At 61.5% G+C, this 20,553-nt stretch overlaps 1 protein-coding gene across 6 annotated transcripts in view; it reads left to right on the forward strand.

Annotated features, from left to right (window-relative positions):
• The window catches only part of HDAC4 (histone deacetylase 4), a 276,590-nt gene that overhangs the window by 190,580 nt on the left and 65,457 nt on the right, over positions 1 to 20,553 (forward strand). For 5 of the 6 annotated variants that reach the window (XM_055300503.1, XM_055300499.1, XM_055300505.1 and 2 more), the window contains 2 exons: positions 5,670 to 5,790; positions 10,997 to 11,118. In XM_055300503.1, the coding sequence (XP_055156478.1) occupies positions 5,670 to 5,790; positions 10,997 to 11,118 (243 nt within the window). The remainder of the gene's footprint in view (positions 1 to 5,669; positions 5,791 to 10,996; positions 11,119 to 20,553) is intronic. The other variant, XM_055300504.1, reaches the window with a different exon arrangement.

Raw genomic sequence — 20,553 nt, forward strand, 5'->3', positions numbered from 1 at the left:
CGCATCAGTGATGTCGGGCCTGCTTGCTGCTGTTTACAAGCGCGGCCCAATCATTCACTTTGTTTTAAAAAAAAAAAGAAACAAAAACCAAAAGGCTGGAGTGAAAGTGAAAAGATCCAACACCTGGTCCAGAAAGTCATTCTATGTCGCATCAGTGACATCGGGCCTTCCTCTGAGGCCGGGAGGCTGGACGGGAGGTGGGCACAAGAAAAGTGGGTGAATCCCGATGGGTGGCGTGCAGACCCCGTCCCCTCCTGAGCCCCGGAGGTCCCGCTCCGCCCGCCTGCACGGCCCCTCCTGCCACCCGACCGGGTCAGACCCCGGCAGCTCCGTCCTGATAAGCAGCAGGAATTATTATTATTTTTTTTATTATTTAAAAAAAATTTTTTTTACCAGGAATTATTATTATTGTTTTTTAAGAAAAACTTAGAGATGTTTGGATATCTGTGTGTGGCATGTGTTCCGTGGACTCTGTGACTTGGATTTAAGGTGGGGGGACCCTGGGTGAGCGCTGGGGGTGTGAGGAAGTGTGGAGCCACTGCTCGGGGCCCTGGGAGCTAACGCGGCACCCTGGATGCTCACCGGGATGAAAATGCAAACTTACAAGAAAAAAAAAAAAGGAGAGGAGAAAACTGTTCTCAATCAGTGTTCCCGGAAGTGTCAGAAGAGCGGCTCCGCGAGGCCTACTGGGTTAGAATTAAGAGCGCGGGGATTCCGTGCACGCGGGCAGATGGACAGTAGCCGCAGGAAGGACACGAAGTGCGGGAGCCCCGGAGATGAGGACCCGGCTACGGGGGTGATGCTCTTTCTGGAATCCCCTCCTGTGAAGCTCGGAGAAGGAGGGGCCTCCGTGGTGCCCCGAGTGGAGCTGCCCTGGCCCTGTGTCCTTGGGGTTGCGGCCACACCTGTTGCAGGTGGGGGGACATGCTGCTCTCCAGTCCCCCCCCCATGCCATCGTCCCTGGGAGGAGGGGCCGGGAGGGCCCTGAGGGGTCCCACCCTTGTGACCATGTCTCCATCTGCCGTCTCTGGTAGAGAGGACTTGGCCTGACATGTCAGGGACGTCGGAAGGAACCTTCCTGAGTTTGGGGAGGTGGGCTTTTCTTTCTTTTTAAAATTTTTTTTAAGAATTTATATATTTATTCATGAGAGACACACAGAGAGAGGCAGAGACGCAGGCAGAGGGAGAAGCAGGCTCCATGCAGGGAGCCCGATGCGGAACTCGATCCCGGGACCCCGAGGTCACACCCTGAGCCATGGCAGATGCTCAACCGCTGAGCCCCCCAGGTGCCCAAGGTGGGCTTTTCTGGATTTGGTCCCGAGAGAGCCTGGTAAGGTGCCTGCCCCACCCTGAGCCGTCGTCATGCGGCACAGCTCAGGGGACAAGTCCTGGCCCATGCTGAGGAGGCACCAGCCCCAGGCGGTGACAGGGTCGGTGTCCCCTCCGGGGGTCAGCTGCCCCCGGCCACATCTTGCCTGTCACTGGGGTTTATCTCATGCCCTGCCTGCTGGGATGGGGTTTATCCTTTGCCCCCTGAGTTCCAGGGCCCGTGCTGCCAGCGGGGAGAGGGTCAGAGGCTCCCGGACAGGGTCCTTGGGCTCGGCCTGTCCCGCAAGTGCTACGGGAATCCCAGGCATCCCTCCTGTGGAGACGGGTTCCCTGAGAAGCTGAGGGCGGTGTTGCTGGGGACACTGGGGGCTGCGAGCTCTCCTTGTCCTGCTTTGCGCTGTGCACTCGCCCAGAACAGCAGCTTTGAAGGCCGGGGGGCATCTTCTCCTCCGCTGGGTCCTCCCCCTGTCCCCTTCTTCCCGGGCGGTCTGATCCCTTCCCGCGGCAGCAGCGCCCAAAGAGGGGGAACCCGGGCTCCCCGTTATGCGTGATTCTCTGAGCGGCTTACCCTCAGCTCACACACGGATCAGCAAGTTTGTGCTTCCCCGTTGGGGTGCCGCGCGCCGCGCCCTGCTCCTGCGTCCCCCCACCGCCCTGAGTCACCTCTCGCTCCCGGTGTCCCCGGGCACATCGTGTCCCCACATGGCTAACCCTTGGCATGGTTTCTCGGCCGTGCGCCTGGTGCCGCTGCGCCGTCAGGAGCGCCAGGTGACCGCGTCTCCAGGTGTGTTATAAGCAGACCCTCCGAGTCTGTGCGATTCCTGAGTCCACTGCAGGCAGGAAACATGGGCCCCGGGTGTCCCGATCTGTGTCGGCCCGACGCTCGCTGCATTCGGAGGGCGCTGAGCAGCGATGCTCAGAAGCAGATGTGACGGGGGGGCCTTTGGGCACCTCCCTCGGCCTGGCCGTGTCCATCCTGTGTGCCCTCCGCCCGCCGGGTGCTCGGCTCACACGGGGCCCTGGGGAGCCTCTCTCCTCATGCGCTGATGGGGTCATTTCCTCGGACCCTGGGAAGGCCCCAGACAAAAGCCCATGTGTTGTGATGGGAGCTTCTGAAGGTGCTTTGCAGTCGGTTTAGTGAACTTTCTTTGTGTTCCCCTTGGATGAGCTCATTCAGGCCGCGCTGCAGCTGCGGAGGACCCGTCCCCCGGGGTTGGGGCCGTCCACCGCGGCCCACGACACACAGAAGGGCCTCTGTGACGCCACTGCGGGGTGCGCTGCCTCGGGGAACGCAGACACACCTACAGCCAGACGAAGTCAGTTTGTGAATGAGACGCATCCTCGGGGCGGTAACAGTGGCAAGAAAGGCTGTTTGGCAGGGACGTTGACAACCTATGAGCAATTTGTCAAAGTATCCGCCGAGTCTCCTACACCAAAGCCCATTTCCCGTGTATCAGAGAGAAACGTGGAAAACCAGCAACAGCAAGCAGCTGGATGAATGCACCGGCAGCACCAGAGAAACACGAGTGAAACAAAACGGATCGTGTATCCGACCAGCGAAAGGATCAGCCTCCAAGCTCCCAGGAAATGGAAAAGATCCCGGCGGGAACGCTGGGGCAGGCTACGCGAAAACACGCACGTGGATGTCAGATGGGGGGAAATCCCAGTGCCCCTTCCTTTGCTGGGGGAGGTCCCGTTCTTTCCTGCTGTGCTTGTCCTTTACTTGCGCACCGAGTCACGCTGTCCTGAAAGCCGCACTTGCACAGTCCTCCCTCCCAGCGGGGCCTCGCCACCCGAGGCGGTCCTCCAGGCCAGCCAGTTCCGACTCTGCCCACCTGGGGTGTCAGACCCCCACGGGGAGCGTCCCGTCCTGAGTCGGCCCCCTGCTCTGGACGCCAGGTGCCAGTCCGGGTTGTCCACTGTGCTTCCGACCAACCGGCTGTGGGTCACACGAGTCCACACCCCCCCTCCTTGGCTTCGTTTAATTCGTTAGAACAGCTCTCAGGACTCAGGGAGGTTCCTACTTCGGTTTACTAGGTTCTTAAAGGATGTGACAAAGGACACAGAGGGGCGGCCAGGTGAAGTGTACACAGGCCGAGGTCCGGGCAGGTCCCGAGCGCCAGAGTTCCTGTCCCTGGGCAGTTGGGGTCACCTTGTCAGGACGTGGACGTGTCTGCCAACATGGAGAGCTCTCGAACCCCATCTGCTGGGACCGTATGGAGGCTTCCTCATGACCGGTCGTTAACTCCATTTCCAGTCCCCATTTCCCCTCCCCCCCCCCACACACACACAATGGGGCTGAAGGTTCCCAGCTTCTAATCCTGGCTTGGTCTTTGGGGACCCGCCCTGTCCAGGAGCCACCTGAGAGTCCAGCCGCCACGTTAGATCAAGAGGTGTCCTTAGTGTTCTTATCATTTAGGAACGTACAAGGGCTTTAGGAGCTCAGTGCCAGGGGCGGGGGGCCAGGTATATAGGTGCATGTGTTTATATTCATAAGCACACATGTGTACGCTCACGTGCACGTACGTAGCGTCTCACACATTCAGGATATCATCCACGTTTTAAAAGGAAACGAGAGCAGGGCAGAGGCCTGCCCACAGAAGTAGAGGAGTAGGAGTCAGAGCCGGGGCCCTGGAACCAGCGGCGTCGTTAGACCCTGCCGCCCCGAGGCGCCCCGACCCTCCATGCCCCCCCAGACCGCTCCAGGGTGAGGATGCCCACTTACAGTGTTAATGGGAATTTTAAATGTGTGAGACCTGCCGTGTAGTAGGCTCATGGTAGATTTATTGCCATAAAACATACAGCTCAAGTGGATAAACATTTATACACTTGACACAGACCCACACACAGACCCACAGCACCGCCACCAAACAAACCACGCGAATTCTCTGAAAGAAAAATAAACCGAGGACATAAAGGTGTATCACGAGAGGGAAAGGTGACTGCTTGCCCGGATACTTATCAGGGACATGGTGAATGTCAGTTACCCTTCCCATTAGCAGCAAGTGACAGTCCCCAGGACGGATGAAGACAGTCACATGGTGATCCCGACACTGTTGGACAGAGATGTGGGTTCACGTGGCGATCCCAAATACTGATAGAGGCGCAGGGCTGTATAGGGATCCCAAAGAGTGAGGGCCGGAGACACGGGGTCACGTGGCGATCCCAAATACTGATAGAGGCGCAGGGCTGTATAGGGATCCCAAAGAGTGAGGGCCGGAGACACGGGGTCACGTGGTGATCCCAAATACTGATAGAGGCGCAGGGCTGTATAGGGATCCCAAAGAGTGAGGGACGGAGATACGGGGTCACGTGGTGATCCCAAATACTGATAGAGGCGCAGGGCTGTATAGGGATCCCAAAGAGTGAGGGCCGGAGACACGGGGTCACGTGGTGATCCCGAACCCTCAGGAAGACGCGGGGTGCCCGCCCGTGAGTGGCACATGACGGTCAGTACAGGAAGGCGATGTGGAAAGGGATCAGAGGGTGCTTCGAGGGCTATAACGTTACTTCTGTCAGCTGTATCGATTGTGTTGATCTTTCCCAAGCAAATCCTAAATACGAACAATGTCCGCTCGTAAGTGTTCACGGCAGCACGAACAGAGACGGAGGATCTGCAAATGCTTTGCCGTCAGAAAACGGTCCTGTGGAATGTGAACTGTGCTTTGCTCACCTCCTGAAGTGTTTTTCCACCATTAGGGATCCTGGCTGGACTCTGCACAACAACAGGAAACACTTAGCCGCTCACACGCGGGAGGGCGGATGCAGGGCCGCTGCGGCGCCGAGGGCAGAGCCTGGGGTGTGGGGGCGCGCTGGCTGGGGCTCTGAGGCGCGCGGGGCCGCCTGGCACGGCCCTAAGGGTAGGCCTGGCGCGGGGAGGGACGGCAGCCCCCCTGCCACGAGCGGAAACCAAGTCAGAGTGCGTGCGCGGGAGCGGCCGTGGGTGTGCACGCAGCCTTCTCCCCAGACTCTGCTGCCGCGGCTCCAGTGAGAGCAGGCACCGTGCTGCCAGCGCTTAATTCAGGATGTTCTTTTATGTGACATTATTAACTTCCCCAGCGCCGTTCTGTGTTAGGTAACAGTACGTCTTTATGCTGATTACTTCTGCGTCTTAGGCGGAGTGCAATCATGTAAAACCTTCACGGGAGGGAGGCCTCCTATTAGAACTTCTGTCCTTGTCCTTCCTTGGAGAGGCCGTCAAGGCGTCAGCAGCATCCCGAGTTAGACTGCCTGGCCCGTCTCCGGGCCTCCGCGCCCGTCCCGGGTGCACGGCCCCGTGTCCCCCTCCGCCTGCCCGGCCCGGAGCCCCAGTCACCTGTGTGTACTTTCTCCTGTGCCAGGTGCGGTGGCCAGCACGGAAGTGAAGATGAAGCTGCAGGAGTTTGTCCTCAATAAAAAGAAGGCGCTGGCCCACCGGAACCTGAACCACTGCATCTCCAGCGACCCTCGCTACTGGTACGGGTAAGTGGGGGTGTGCAAGGGCCCTGGGGCCTCCTCTCTGGGGCCGAGTGGCCCCCAGTTTTTCACCCCGTGAGGTGGGGGGGGTGTGGACTGATCGGCTGTCTAAGCACCGTACCAACCACGGGTCCCGGGGACCTGATGCATCCCGGCGGTTCATGCACACGGCGGCCATCCAGGCGGAGAGGCGCCCGTCTTTAAATGAACCGACGGAGGCACGTGGGGCCAGCTGGCTGTCACTCTTCTCACTATATATTTTGGCCACGAAAGGGTCCACTTAAGCTGCAGCCTGGTCTCCAGTGTCCTACTGGAGACCTACTGAATGTCAACCCTGTGTTTTAGTGACTGCCGGGTAAGTCCGCAGCATCCATGGCATGTTTTATTTTTACGCTGGGAACCTTTTCCCAGAGCGGGCATAATGGACGGAGGCCACCAGAGAGCCTTGTTCACGCCAACAGCTGAAGAGGGCTGCCCGGCCTTGCAAGAGGTCAGTGACGGTGCCCGCGGGCCGCGGGATGGCCTCAGCACGAGCTCGCTGCAGAGGGGCTGGCCACGGCCCGGGCCCCGGAACCGAGGGGCGAGTGCCTGTGGCTTGACACAACGCGCAAAGGTGCTTCGTAGGTTTTGCTTGGAAATACTGTCCCACCCCCCCCCCCCCGCCCCTTTGCAAGGGTAATTTCACTTCTCACAGAAAACCCATAGGGTCGTTTTCATGAATCAAAATATGCTTATCCTTCATTTTATTGGGGAAAAATATCATCTATACCTGAGCTCCCACGTGGGCAACTGTTTGTACTAAGTCAAGCACCACCAGTGTCACCGGGATGACCCCACGTGTCCCGGTACATAGAGGCGCCTCCGTTCCAAGGCACAGACCGCTGGCCTTCTGCCCTGCGCACCCACTACACGCCGCGGTCACGCCTGCACGTGCTGTTGGCGCGCACACGGCTCAGCCAGTGACACGATCCCCACGCAGAGCGGGGGCAGCGGCGTCCGTGGAAAGCCGTGCAGGACTCCCTAGAAACGCTGTGAGCGGGCCGGCTGGGGGATGAACCCCGAGGAGAGCAGGTTGGGTAACTGCTGAGATTGTCTCCGTGGGGTTTGCGCTGAAGACCGCAGGAAGACGAGCGGGGGACGGGGCCTCCGACTGGGACGCACTGGGGGGACCAGGGACCACAGGCCTGCGAAGGCGGCAAGAGGGTGGAGGTGCGGACCTGCTGGGGCAGAGCGGTTAGTAGCAGCCAGGGTCGGGGTCGGCAGGCGGGGAGGCACAGGAGCCCTTTGGAAGAGGGTCGTTGCAGGGAGGTGGGGTGGTGGACGCTGGGGGACGGTCAGCCTGGGGGAGGCCGTGTGCTGACAAGTGGGAGTCATGGGGTGACCACCTCGAAGTTCTCGGCTGGTGGAGGGACATTGGTGCCAGGCTCCCTGGTGAGTGGGTGGGAAGGAGGCTGGGGCGGGGGACCCCTGGCTGGAGAGGAGCCCCTCTCTGGGTTGATGGGGCTCAGAGGTGACAGACGCAGCCCAGGGCTGGGACAGCGCATCACCTCCTGCCCCGGCAGCAAGGGAGCATTGCAGGGAGAGGCTGGAATGGAGGGAGGAGCTCCTGGGAGCAGGGAAGGGGGAGATGGGGAGGGTGGGTGCTTTCAGGCTGGGCTGGGGGGTCCCAGGAGGGCCTGACCCAGCTGCTCCCCGGTGAGCAGGGCTCGTGCCCTCGGGCCTGCCCTGGGTTCAGCTCCCTCAGAGGCATGTGGGGCACGCAGGCCGGACGTGGGGAAGTCAGCCAGGGGCCAGGTCTGTTTGCACCGACTTTGGCAGCTGCCTTGTTTTGTCACCCTATACCCAGCCTCACGGAAAGGCTGTCACATCCCCTTGCCCTGGCACAAGCTCGGCCAGGACACTGGGCCTTGGCGGGGAACGGAACTTTGACCCCAGCTTCACTGCGCCCACAGTCATCAGCACAACCGTCAGCCCCAACACGAAAGCTAAAACCCCTGGAAGCAAACATAGAAGTTCTCACACCCTGGGGGTGGAGGGGGACAGAGTTCTGAGGACACCGCAGTCACCCAGTGTAAGCCAAGAACTCCAGCCGTGCACCTCGTCACAACTAAAAACTGCTCTTTCAGAGGCACCGTTAAGAAAATAATAAGGCAAACCACAGACTGGAAGAAGGTATTCACGATGCCTGTGCCCGACAGAGTGCTGGTATCCAAAATATATAAAGAGCTCCTACAACTCAATAAGAAGACAAGTGATCTACTGAGAAAAACACAAGTGGAAGGTTTGAACTTCTACTTCAGAAAATAAGATAGACACAGAGCCAGTCTGTGAAAAGATCGCTGGCCAGCAGGGACATGCAGACCAGAGCCTCACGCCCACTGGGACGGCGGAAGTTTAGCAAACCAGGCGTCGGTGAAGGTGTGGAGCCCGTGGACTCGCACGCAGGCAGCTGAAAACGCTCGAGCGGTTCTCATGAAGGCGAACGTCCCCCTACCCCTTCGTTCTCGTGCTAGTGCTGTGCACGTGGACTCGTGTTCTCGTGGTCACAGCCGCCGTAGGCGTCAGCGCCGAAGGACCAGAGCAGCAGGTGAACGCGGGAGACGTGACGCTCAGAGAGGAGCCACGCGGAGCCCTGCTCTGGGACGAAGCTCGGGAGTCGGCACGACTGAGCCGGAGACACGGCCGGCCGGCGGCTGGGCTGGGGGCGCGGAGCCTGCCCACTGAATGGCAGAGGCTGTGTCCGTGGGGACACCCTGCTCCGTGTCCTTACTGCCATGGCGGCCCCACCACGTGTGTCTGAGCACGGAGACGGGGACGCTCGGACCAGGTGCCCCGCAGGTGCCAGACCCCTGCCTGCCGAGCCTCGGCACGGGGGAAAGACCGTGAAGCATTTCAGGAGCAACGTTTAGCTTGATGGCTGCGGGGTGATGGCTGCGGGGTGTGTGGGGCACGGAGCTTACTGACCGCAGCGTGGCTGTTTTTATTCACTGTGACGTGGCCGCTTACCGTTGAAGTCGCTCGTGTGACTCACATCGCCCTGGGTTGGGCGGGGCTGGTTAAGCGAGTCCACGTTCTGTTTGTCACTTGCGTGAATCTGTCACTTGTGGAAACCTGTGAATTTCCCCCCATGAAAAGAGGAAAGGCCAATCAATGACGGAGTCTCCGTGGCTGGACGCGTGTTGGGCTTTATTCCGTGTTACGGCCTACGCAGGGCTGAGCAGGAAAACGGAGCAGCACTGGTTTCCCGCTTCAGTAAGCGCGGCCTTGAAGACCAGGCGTCGCCGTCCTCCCGGTCCCGGCACAGGTGCCGCCCGCTGCCTCCTGCCAGGCCCTGGGGAGGGGCTGGGAGCCGCCCCGGTTTGTGGGCAGGGGTGTGGGTGTGAGGGTCTGTGAGTGAGAGCGTGAGTGTGTCAGCGTGTGTATGGGGTGGGGTGCGCTGAGTGTGTCAGTGTGTGAGGCTGTGAGCGTGAGAGCCTGTGAGTGTGGGGTGCACATGCGGCCAGCGACAGGACTTCACTTTGGCTCACCCTCGGGTCCCCGTTCCTGGGGTGCACGCACTCGTCCGGGTGGAACAGCAGCCCTGCTGGGGGGGTGGGGGCAGGTGCCTGGGGATGACTCTGGCCCTGGGGTCTGCTGTGGTGACGGGCGTCACTCCCTCACAGTCTCTGGATGTGGCCGTAGCACGGCAGTGGGGTGAGTGCAGCAGCCGCAGGTGCCCTGGCTCAGACCCTCCCCCGGGGCGATGCAGGGGTGCCTCGAGCCCGGGCCAGGGCTCCTGCTGCAGCTCTGAAGGCCCCCCGAGAGCAGGGGGGTCTTCACACCGACAGCATCTCCAGAGATCAAACTGGAAGAGAAGACCTCTTAGCTCCTGAACAAATACAGCTTCTCCAGCTCGCAGCTTCATCGTAAACGGTGTACGATGTAAGCCCAAGAGGAGCAGTTGTTATTTATGATGACGTTCTACCCATAACCACCGCTCGTACTTTGGGCTCCCATAGCGCACGCACAGATCTTCCCCCATTGCTCGCCAAAGAGAAGGCACCTTCTCTCCCAGACGGTGACTTGGCACCGAGACGTGTGCGGCTGGCCAAGGCCACGTCCCCCCGAGGACACCTCGGAGGATGGGACTTGGTAGCGAGACCGTGTTGCCCTCAGAGCGTTAATGAGATTGTCGGGGAATGTCCTCGAGGCGGGGAGCCACAGTGACGGGAGGGCTTCCTGCCTGCGGAGGTGACCCCGTGGCGCGGGTGCAGGCGCGTGGGTGCACCTGTCCCGGGAGCGGGAGCTCCTTCCTGCTACGCAGCCTGGCCGGCCCCGCAGCCCAGATGTCGGGCCGGGCTCGTTGGCTGGGCCTCTGATCAGCACATTCTCCGCACGAGTTTGCTCTCAAATATTTAAATACCCACCTGTAAGCGTTTAAGAGCTCACAGTCTCAATTCAAATAACACCAGGTGCATGGCTACGGAGCACTGTGTATTCAAATAAATAGTCTAACAAATTCCAAATAAGTAAGTTGGCAAATTTGTTTCAAGTCATTAAGCAGATTACACAGTTTAAAGACTCAACAGAATCCATTACACCTCGGGTGGGTGCTTCCAGGAAGGCGCGGATGGTCGGTCCTCCCGGGGCCAGCAGCGCCCCGTGCCCCAGCCTCCTCCCGGCAGATCCGGTCTCGCCATTTTAAGGACGTTGAGGGGTGCCTGCTGGTGGGGGGGTCGCACGTCCAGGCACAAGAGGTTGGTGACTGCCACCGACCCCCCAGGGAGGCGGGGTGAGGAGGGGCGTTTGTTCCTCTGAGGGTGCATACAAACCCTGGGTCTTTCCTGCTGAACGGAGGTCCCCTTGGGGACCCCAGACTTACCTACTGCTTGTTCCCGGTGCGCCCCACATGTCTGCACCTTTGGTCCTGTACGCAGCGGCCTCGTCTGCCCCAGGATGGGCCCTTCTGTGGCTGGCTGCGGCCTGAGGGCCAGGGGACAGCCGTGCCACGGCCCCAAGAGGAGCCGGTGACAGGTGACCGCCGGGCGTTGCACGGGCCCCTGCTCCCGTGTCTCCGGGCTCGGCCTCGTTTCCCACGTTCAGCGGTGGTCTTGGTCGCATCTGAGCCTCGCCCCAGAGAGGAGGCGGCGGAGCTGATGGGGCGATGTGTCCGCCGGGCGTCCGCAGTCCACCCCTGCCTAACTCACCGTCTGTCTTGGCCTCTTCTCTCCAGGAAAACACAGCACAGTTCGCTCGACCAGAGCTCCCCGCCCCAGAGCGGGGTGTCGGCCTCCTACAACCACCCGGTCCTGGGAATGTACGACACCAAAGATGACTTCCCGCTCAGAAAAACAGGTCAGTGCCATGGCGAGGTCAGCGAGGAGCACTCGGGGCGGGGCTCTCGGCAGGACCCCCCACACCCCCCAGGTGCCTGGGGCTCTGCTCCTGCACTTAGAGGGAATCCCTGCTTATGGTTAAGTATTTGCTTTTTTTTATTAGAACATCACTTTTAAATGGTGTCCTTAAGCTTTCCCTATGATTCATACCAACAGCAATGAACCTCACGTACGTACACCTACGTTCTGAAACGCAGACTCCTCTTTAAACAGCACGGAACACCCAGCTCTTCTCTGGGTGGTGTGCAGCACTAGGCACAGCCCAGAGCATCCCCGGGGGGCTCAGGGACGGGGGGGCCTCGCGGGGGCAGGCCAGCCAGCGTGTGCCCTCGGCGCTGGCTCTGGGCAGGGCCTGGGCAGCGGGGGTGGCTGGGGGGGGGGTCCCAGAGCGGGAGGAAGTCTGCTCAAGAAAGAAACCCATTGTGTCCTGCAAGGACATCTCAGGAGGACGCCTCGGGGTTGCGCGGCCCTGCCGCAGCAGAAGAAGAAGGGTATTCACGCTCCAACGGGCTCTCTTGGACTTTCTCCAGCGGTGATGGTGTAAGTGGGCAGTGGCTTTTCAGAAAGATCAGAGTGGCCGTGGCCGGTGCACGAGGGTGGCCGGAAGGGCAGGGGCCCGAGGAGGGGCGTCTTGCAGAGGCCTTGCTCCCACGAGGACAGGGCAGGCTGTGGAGGAAGGGGCACCTGGCCGCAGACAAGCCTGTGGAGCCTGTGGCTGCAGGGCATCCTGGGGAATTCAGGCACCGCGTGCAGTGGAAGTGAGGCCTGTGTGCTGTAGCTCTTTCTTGGGAAACACAATTTTTGTTCTATCCAGAGGATTTGGGTTGATCTTGGACAGACATGCTTGAAGGCAATCGCACAGCAGCGTCTTCCCCCGAGTGATGAGGCACTGGGGGACGGGGCTGGGGTTTCATCTGCCCCCGTGACCTAGAGACAGAAGACGTGGGGGGGCCTCTCGACAGGCAGGGCTGTGCCCCGAGCACGCGGTGCGGCACGCGGGGAGCAGAGCCCGAGTCCAGAGCCAGGAATGGCAGAGCGGCCGCCGAGTAGCGCCTGGTGCTAGACTGACACGTGACGTGGAGAGGCGCCGCGAGGACTGCCACGGGCAAGGACCCCAGAGTCCTTGGGGACTGGGAGAGGATGGCAGAGGGGTCGGCGGAGCCCCTCCGAGTCAGGCGAGGACCCCGCAGGCACGGGCCGGAGACCCTCCCCGGCGCGAGCGGCGCCCGCTGTCCTCTCCTCAGCGTGAGCGTGTGGTTCTCACTCGTCCACCGAGGACGGTGGTGGTTTCACTGGAGGGGAAGGTCTCTGTGAGGAGCGGGGGCTCGGTCCTTCCAAGGTGGCCCCGTGCCCCGTTCTGGAACCTCGTGCTGTATTTAACCAAACTCCGATCAGCACGACGGGAGGTCGCGGGGAGCAGCGGCCACCGTGCCGGGAGAGGGGCCCTGGGGTGCAGAGAGGAAGGCGGTGCCTGCCCCGGGTGCCCTGGCCCTGGAGGAGAGCGAGCAGCGGGGGGTCTCCCTCAGCCTAAGGGCATGAGGAGGGGCCAGGTCTCCACGAGCTTTGTAGCTCTCAGTACCCAGTGGTGGATTCCCTAGGTTCCCCTGGCCTCAGTTTCTCATCAGTAGAATGGGGCTCTGCACACCCACATCCACATCCACCCCTTGGTGGCTACAGCGAGCAGGAAGGCAGCGCCTCCTCCTGCCCTGGGGGTGGCTAGGGTGGCCCCCAGGGTCCCAGTGGAGGAAGCAGAAGGCTGAGCTCCTGGCCACCAAGCGGAGCCACCTACCTCCTGCCGAGGGCCTTGCCCCCGAGGTCCCAGGAAAGGACAATGCACAACACCTGCCACCGTGGCCCTGACGTGGCTCCCTGGCATGAGCTCACACCACCCCCCAGTCAACACAGAAGTGGGGGTGCCATCGGGGACGTTTGCTCTGGTTCTTCCAGCCAGACAAGCCCGGCACCACCTGGACGCTGGCTCCTGTTACAGGACACGGACCCCTGATGACCGCTTGTAGCGAGGGGCTCTGCCAGGCCCCGGATGCGGGGCAGCAAAGTCCTCGGAATGAGGGCTCCTCGTCACACTCGGGGCAGCGCCCGTGAGCGTGCAGTGCTCCAGAGCTTAATTGAGATTTGATCGCATTATCAATTTTTCAAAAAGGCATCACCGGGACATTAATAATATTTATCACATAAAGATTTCAGAGGAAATGTTTAAACCACTTAAGGGAGCAGAGCGTAGGTAGGTGCCCTGTGTCATCCCAAAAGCGTCCACTTTCAAACACTTGACGTCACTATTTGTAAATAATTGATATCTGTGCATTTCTATGAGAATCGGTCGCAGGAACGGCTGCAAATGTGAAGTTTTAGCTACAGAATGCCTGGAATGAATTAAAATTAGAATCTTTCATAAGTGTGACATACACTTAAAGAATCCCACGGTTTGGGTTTGGCACTGGATTATGGGGATCGTGCACAGCACCCGCCCGCCCCTCAGTCCCCAAAGGGCAGCTGCACCCGGGAAGTGCAGAGCTACTCTTGGGGCTCCAGGCACACACCATCCCCGCTCTGCCCCTGCCCCTGCACGGTCAGGGAGTGACTTCACGCCGGCCGCAGGGCCGTGGCCTGGGTGTAGATCCTGCTGCTTCACTTCCTGCCTTGTGACTCGGGGACGCCTTCTGTGCCTCCCTGTTTTGCCATCTGTAAACACCCACCTCCTCGGCCGGGAGGAGAAGTTGCAGAGCGCTGGGGGGGGGGGGCTGGCTGGGGGGGGCTCTGCTGTCATTTCCCCAAGCTGTCGGGGTGCCCTCGAGCCTCGCCCCACCCAACAGCCCGTTCACGCCAGACTCGCTCCCCTAGACCCTCCCTCAATGCCCCCCATTTGGCCAGGAACTGCTGGACTCCCCCCGAGGCAAGACCACACGGAAATCCGTGCCTTCCCTTGCGGGAAAGGGTGACTTGCCCTGCGGGGGGTTCAGGCCCACGTCCCGGCTCCTGGTTCCCCTTCAGCACCTGAGGGCCCTGATGGGAGACCCCGCCCCCTTCCCTCCCACCTGCCACCTGCCACCTGCCGGGCTGGGTCATCCCCGAGGTGCGGAGCAGGTGAGGTGCGGAGCACCCGGACTGAATTTCCGAGCTTCTCTAAATCTAGTAACTAAAGGTTCACTGCAAACTGTCCCACACCCCGCCCCGGCGCCCGTCAGCGGGTGCTCCCTGGGGTCTGTGGGCATCGAGCCGCTCAGCCAGGATTGCTGGCTAAGCAAAGCATTCCACGCTCACACTGAAGAAAGGATGCTTTTCCACTCAAAGCAAGCCCTGCTTTGTCACATTGATGATGTGTAGAGATCGTATTTTTTTCTGGTAGCTTCTTCGACTTTGTATTTTTGAAGATGTTGAGCTGCCGTCAGTTTTCTTATGATGCCTCTTAAATTGTCCTCTGTGATTTCTGACTCCTGAAACAAGCCCAGGGCGGAACGAAACAAAGCTGCCCGTCGTTGCCCATCTCCAGCCGCTCCCATCGTGACCGTGACCCCTGGGACCGCAGCTCTGAGCGCAGTGCGCCGCTCACCCCCCTTGCCCAGGACGCTGACCATCCGTTTCAGGAAGCAGACCCCGGACTGGGGCTCAGGGAGGAGCGCCCATGTCAGCCCCGTTGAGAGCGGTTGTGCTGCCCGCAGGCCCGTCCTCGGCCCCGGATGAAGTGGCGGGAGGCTGGGAGGTGCAGGTCACAGCTCCCCACGGTGCCTGCACCAGCCTGGGCTCCTGTGGCTCTTCCTTCTAGAAGGTTCTCGTAGCTCATCACCTCGCGGGTTTGCGGCAGTCTGTAGGAAATGGGAGCTGATTTCCAAGTTGTGGGAAACGGCGGGTTTCCCCAGTCTGTGGGTGAAGCTGCCCCACTCGGCAGAGGGAGCTCGCAGGCAGCCTGGCCCACCCTGGCCCACGGGCTGGGACTTCCTGGGGGCTGCTGGGTCGATCCTGTGCTGCAGGCGGCAGGGCCACAGGGGTGGGGCAGGAGGGCTGCAGCACGGTCCCCTGGGCCACCCACACAGCTGCCTGAGCAGCCCAGGCGGTTGAGGGGAGACAAGGCAGGCCCAGCACCAGCTCCCCGCCCTCGCCTGCCCGGCTTTCCTTATCAGGTGTCCTGTGCTGCCGTCACAGGAGCGTGGGTCACCCTGCATCCCCCCACATACTGCACCCAGTCACTGAAACAACCCCCCCCCCCATGACTGCTGTTCCCCTGTTGCGTCCCGGGGCGCCCTGACACCCAGGGGACAGAGTCCCTGCCCTTGGGGACCATGCATGTTCCCTAGTGACGCTTCCAGGCCGGCAGTGACCTTTGCGGGGGGACTCTTCAATCCTAACATCTAAGTGCCTTGCCCGGTCACCTCGCAGTTAGCTTGGCATCCAGACTCCGTTGCCCACACTTCCCCAGGAGGGCCCGGCCGGGGCTTCTGACCCGGGTGTGCCAGCACCAAGGCAGTGTGCTGTGCCCGCGCCGGGGCAGCATCCGCTCTGCCACCCATTTCTGTCTGGTGGTGGTTTCGTGAGCGGCTGCCTCGAGCGCCCGGGGTGGCGGGCTCGGCGCTGCTCCGTGGGCGGGGGACCGCAGGCCATGGGGGGGACCCAGGCACGTGAAGGGCAAAGACTGCAGGTCCAGGCCCCCGTGCAGTCTCCACAGCAGCCCTGCCCCGCTGTGCGGCCTCTGGGCGCCAGGGTCCCATTCCGTAGCCCATGGAGACCCGGGTGGGTTACCTGCAATCTCCGCAGCCACGAGACCTAGCAAGTCGGCGGATCCCCCCGGACCCCGGCGACTCGGTGACATCCTCACGGTTGGGTTCAGGTCAGCGTGGGGAGCGGCTGACGCTCCGGGCATCAGGACGGGGCGGTTCATAGACGCGGCCTCTGCCATCAGAGGGGGCGGGGGGCTGCGAGCACCGCGCCGTCCAGGTCCCGCTCGGGGCCAGCTTTGGAGCCCTGGGGCGGGAGGGGACGACTCCCACACCCCGCAGTTCAGCCGCAAGGCGTCTTGTGTGCTCAGCTGCAGTGTGATACGTGGCCCTCGGGCTCTTGCCGGGGCCCGTGGACTGTTCCCTTCCGCGCTCCGCGAGCGGGCAGTGGGACGGTCGCTGCAGCCCCGGGCACGGCTGCCCCGCTGGGCTCCCTCGGGCCTCGCGGGCTTTGTGCGGGGCTGGCTTCCATCGACTTTGTGCTCTTAAAAAATGTGTCGGAGCGCGTTCCGAGGGTTCTTCGAAAGGCCTTATTGTGCTTTCCCAGGAGACTTCCAGACACGATCTGCACGGCCAAGTGCTAGGCAGCTTCTCCGTGAGGCAGGTGGGCTCACACGTTCCGTGCCCCGTCCTGTACACCTGGACGTCCCTCAGACCCGACCTCCCCCTCCTACGAAAAGGACCCGACGGGCTCTCCAAGTAACCCTTCCAGTTCACACGCCTCGCGGTTCAGTGGGCAACGGGGGAAGCTGCGGAGACGCGGGCTGGGGCGGAGACACACCACCCACGGCAGCGTGTGGTTCTTTTCTCTTTATGAAGGGATCACATGCCGTGCGGAGATAACAAAACAAATCGCACACGCGTCCCGACCCTTACGTCCCAGAGACGAGCTGCCGTGATGAGTCTGGTGTCTGTCTGTCTGTCCGGATATTTTCTTAGCTCGCGTGCAGGACGGTGTATCTGTGTGCGCAGAGCGTGTGCGGCTGCCCTTTTGTTCTCAAGAACACTTGCTTCGTGTCTTGCCCCGTGAGTTTATTTGTCAGCTACTATTCTGCTGCGTACGCCCTGCCATCTGAGTGTGGCACCGTCGGAGCCTTTTTCTATATTTTTCTTATACTCGTCCATGAAGTCCTAAGTCCTTTCCAGTGTCACTACCTCTGCTCCCTTGTGCTAGCCTGTCTGTAGGGTAGATGCCGGGGAGCAGGGCCGCCAGCTCCAGGGGCTTGCACGCCCTGAGACGCTGAGCACATCCCACCACACCAGAGCCCCGGGGAGCCCATTATCTCCGCTTCACTAAGGCGCCACCGCGTTCACCCGAGCCCACGCGACGGATGAGTGGGTCCCGCTCCCTGCGATGCGTTCAGCAGCAATCCCGTCACCGTTAGTAAAGCTCAAGGATCTTTATGTGTATCTTACGTCTTTCCCGCTAAAACGTCTGCCTTTTGCAGTGCAGCAGGGATCTGGGTGGCTGTGACCCGACTCCTGGGTCATGTTCCCGGCCAGGCGTGTGGCCCGTGAGCCGCGCAGAGCTCGGAGAGCCAGCAGGCCCAGGCTTGTCCACCGCCGTGCGCGGCGTCCAGAACCACGGGACACTCAGGCAGGTCCCCAGGCGTCCGGTGGACGGAAGTCTGCTGGCCAGTCTCCCATCCAGTTCTGTTTGGGGTGTTTCTTCTTGTAGGTTTGTAGGAGCCCTTGATGTGTTAAGATCAGTCCTACATCCGACACGTGTGCTGCAGAAGTCACATTCCCGCGTGTCCTTTGGCTTTCCAGAGTTTTTTTGTTTGTTTGTCTTAACCGCCTTCAAAGTAAATAAATGTACATAAACCGGAGCGCCCCACAAGGCTGAGGACGTGCCCCTCCCTGTGACAGGTGACAGACAGAAAGTACACACCAATGCAGGGTGACCTCGCCTGTGCTTCTCTGTTTGCACAACTCGTGTTTTTCTGAAGTTGATCACTTTTACCGTTTTCTTAGTTTTCTGTGTGCGTGTGGTTAACTCACGTGGAGGAGCCCCCGCACAGCAGGAGACCCAGAGGCTCCCCTGGGGCCTGGGACACGGCTGCAGGCACACGCCCGCCCCAGGCCCCACCTGCCCCTCCCCACCCCGTCGCATCCCCCTGGACTCCTGAGTGGCCCCTCCCTCACCTCGGGCGGGTGCAGCTGCCCTCCAAGGAGCTGCACGGGCCGTGGACCCGAGTCCGCGCGGGGTGGCCGTGTCTGCTCTGGCTCACGTCTGGCTGATATGATAACCTGGTTGGTACAGAAGCCGCCGCCCTGCAGGATTGTCGGGTCTTCATCGTGCCTCCAAGTGGCTGTTGCAGAATCCGACGCCGCTGCCAAGGCCCGGCCCCCGGGCCGCAGGGCTCCAGGACTCTGCAGGGTGGGCCTGCGAGGGGCCGCCGTCACGGGGAGCGCCGTGCAGCCCCGACCTCCCCCAACCTCCCCGCTCTGCCCGGACCTCTCCGGGCTTTGCTAGTAACATGACGTTGCACCTCTTCCCTCCCGTGTTCCAAGTCTCTCCCCTTTCTCTCCCGGTGTCTCCTTCCCCCGCCGGCACTTCCGTCCTGTGTCGGCTCCCGTCCTCCGTGGGCAGGGGCTCGGGAGGGGAGCGGCTCCGGCACCTGCTCTGCACGCCCTGCCCGCTCAGCCCCTGCCCCCAGAGCGGTACCTGCCTGCAGACGAGCCGACCCCTGTGCACAAGCCACGGGCCCTGAGGTCCCCTCTGCCCCACTGACCGGTACACGGTACCGGTACCTGTTGTGCTGTGACTGACCCTCCGGGAAGGCCAGGGCTGGCTGGAATCGGTGTAGGTGCCGGGGCTCCTGAAGGGCAGGCTCTCCTCACCCGCAGGTGCTTCCTGCCCAAGGAGGCGCAGGTGCTGGGGACGGTGTGGGGTTTTTTTTTTTTTTTTTTTTTTTTTTTTTTTTTTTTTTTAAATTTTTTTATTTATTTATGATAGTCACAGAGAGAGAGAGAGAGAGAGAGAGAGAGATCGGCAGAGACACAGGCAGAGGGAGAAGCAGACTCCATGCACCGGGAGCCCGATGTGGGATTCGATCCCGGGTCTCCAGGATCGCGCCCTGGGCCAAAGGCAGGCGCCAAACCGCTGCGCCACCCAGGGATCCCCCCGGTGTGGGGTTTTAAGGTAAGAGTAGGAAGGTTTAGCCTGGCCTAATGTGCCACGTACCCGACTGCCTTTGAGGACAGACCTCCCCGGTGACCCACCTCCCCTGGGAGGAGCAGGGGCTGAGTTCGGGGACCCAGCGTTTTCCGTTTTGTTAGCGCTCGGCTGCTGGGAGCCACTTTGCCAGAACATGTCTTCCTCACGCTCTGGCCCCCAGCCTACCTGCGGCCCCATTCAAAGGAACAAAATACAGTTCTAGTTACCCCAGCTGGCCACGTAGGGAGCTGCGTGCGTTTCGAGGTCGTTGGGTGCGTGGGGAGCTGCCCCGTGGAGCCCGTGGGGGGTGCGTGGCCCTGCGCGGGGCAGGTGCCATCTAGCAGGTCTGCAGGTCCCCTGGGCGGGCTGCGGCGTGCTCGTATTCTCCGCTCTGGCTGCCGAGCAGAGCTGTTGGGGTTGCAGGCGTTTTGCACGTTTCAAGAAATTTGCTTACGAGTATCTGGGCCGCGGGTCACTGTGTCTTCTCCGTGGAGCCTGCAAACCCCACATTTCAGCTTGCTCAGCACCCGGACCAGCGGCTGCCAGAAAATGAGCCTTCTCCAGAGAAAAGGAGGGGTAGTGGGGCCTTCGCTCTACCTCAGGGCCCTTCCCAGCACAGCCATGGTCCTCGGGGCGGGTCCCGGTCCGCCTGCCTGCTGCCCACCCCTTGCCCCTGGCCCTGCACCCAGAGGCTCCATGGGAGGTGGTCCTGGGGAGGCCCAGAGGGACGGGGAAGGGCCCAGCCCCGAGCCCCCCTGTTGCCTTACGCTGGGCTGCAGGCAGGTCCCGCCTCGCTCAGCTCGGTGCTCTGCTCTCGTCCCGAGACACTCGGGATCTTCAGCACGTGTCCCGACCCTATGTCAGGTGCAGCCCTCAGAGGGGTGGCGCCGGGAGGGGTGGGGAGCCCTGTGTCGGGTCTGCCTTTGCAAAGAGCATCACTAGGCTCACCTGGAATCAGGGAGGCTGCACAGATCCCTCAGGTGTCAGACTTCTCACGATCAACTGTGGGGCAGGGGGAGTCATCTCGGGTGGTGCCGGTGGGGGTGTGAGCCGTGGTCAGGAGAGGGTGGGGTGGGGCCTGAGGACCAGCCCAGCGGCTGTGGGAGATGGGAAGGGGCTCGGGGCCTGCCCGGTCCCATCGGTGAGTCACACCAGGGGTCTGGGTACCTCGGACGGGACGTGGCTGCCCGAGTGATGACCTGCCGGTGCCATCACTCGACCAGGTGTGTTGAACATAGAGGGTGGCCTGCAAGGCCTGGGGGGGTCGGGGTGCTGGACCCAGTACCATGGCCGGCCTGCCGCTGGCCCAGGGTGACCCGTCCACCCGACGCCGTCTCCCGACGGGCTCTCTCGCCAGGGGCCCGTGCCGCCCTGCAGTCTCAGAGCAGCGTCCGACCCCAGCTCGGCCCCCAGGTCGTTGGGACGCTTGGTGCTGGGAGGAGGGCTGTGATTTTCTTGCCTGTTGGCAAGATGGGGTTGTGGCTTTTTCCTCGTGTTAAATAACGGT

Source organism: Nyctereutes procyonoides, unplaced genomic scaffold (assembly GCF_905146905.1).
Source record: "Nyctereutes procyonoides isolate TBG_1078 unplaced genomic scaffold, NYPRO_anot_genome, whole genome shotgun sequence".
Lineage (NCBI taxonomy): Eukaryota > Metazoa > Chordata > Mammalia > Carnivora > Canidae > Nyctereutes > Nyctereutes procyonoides.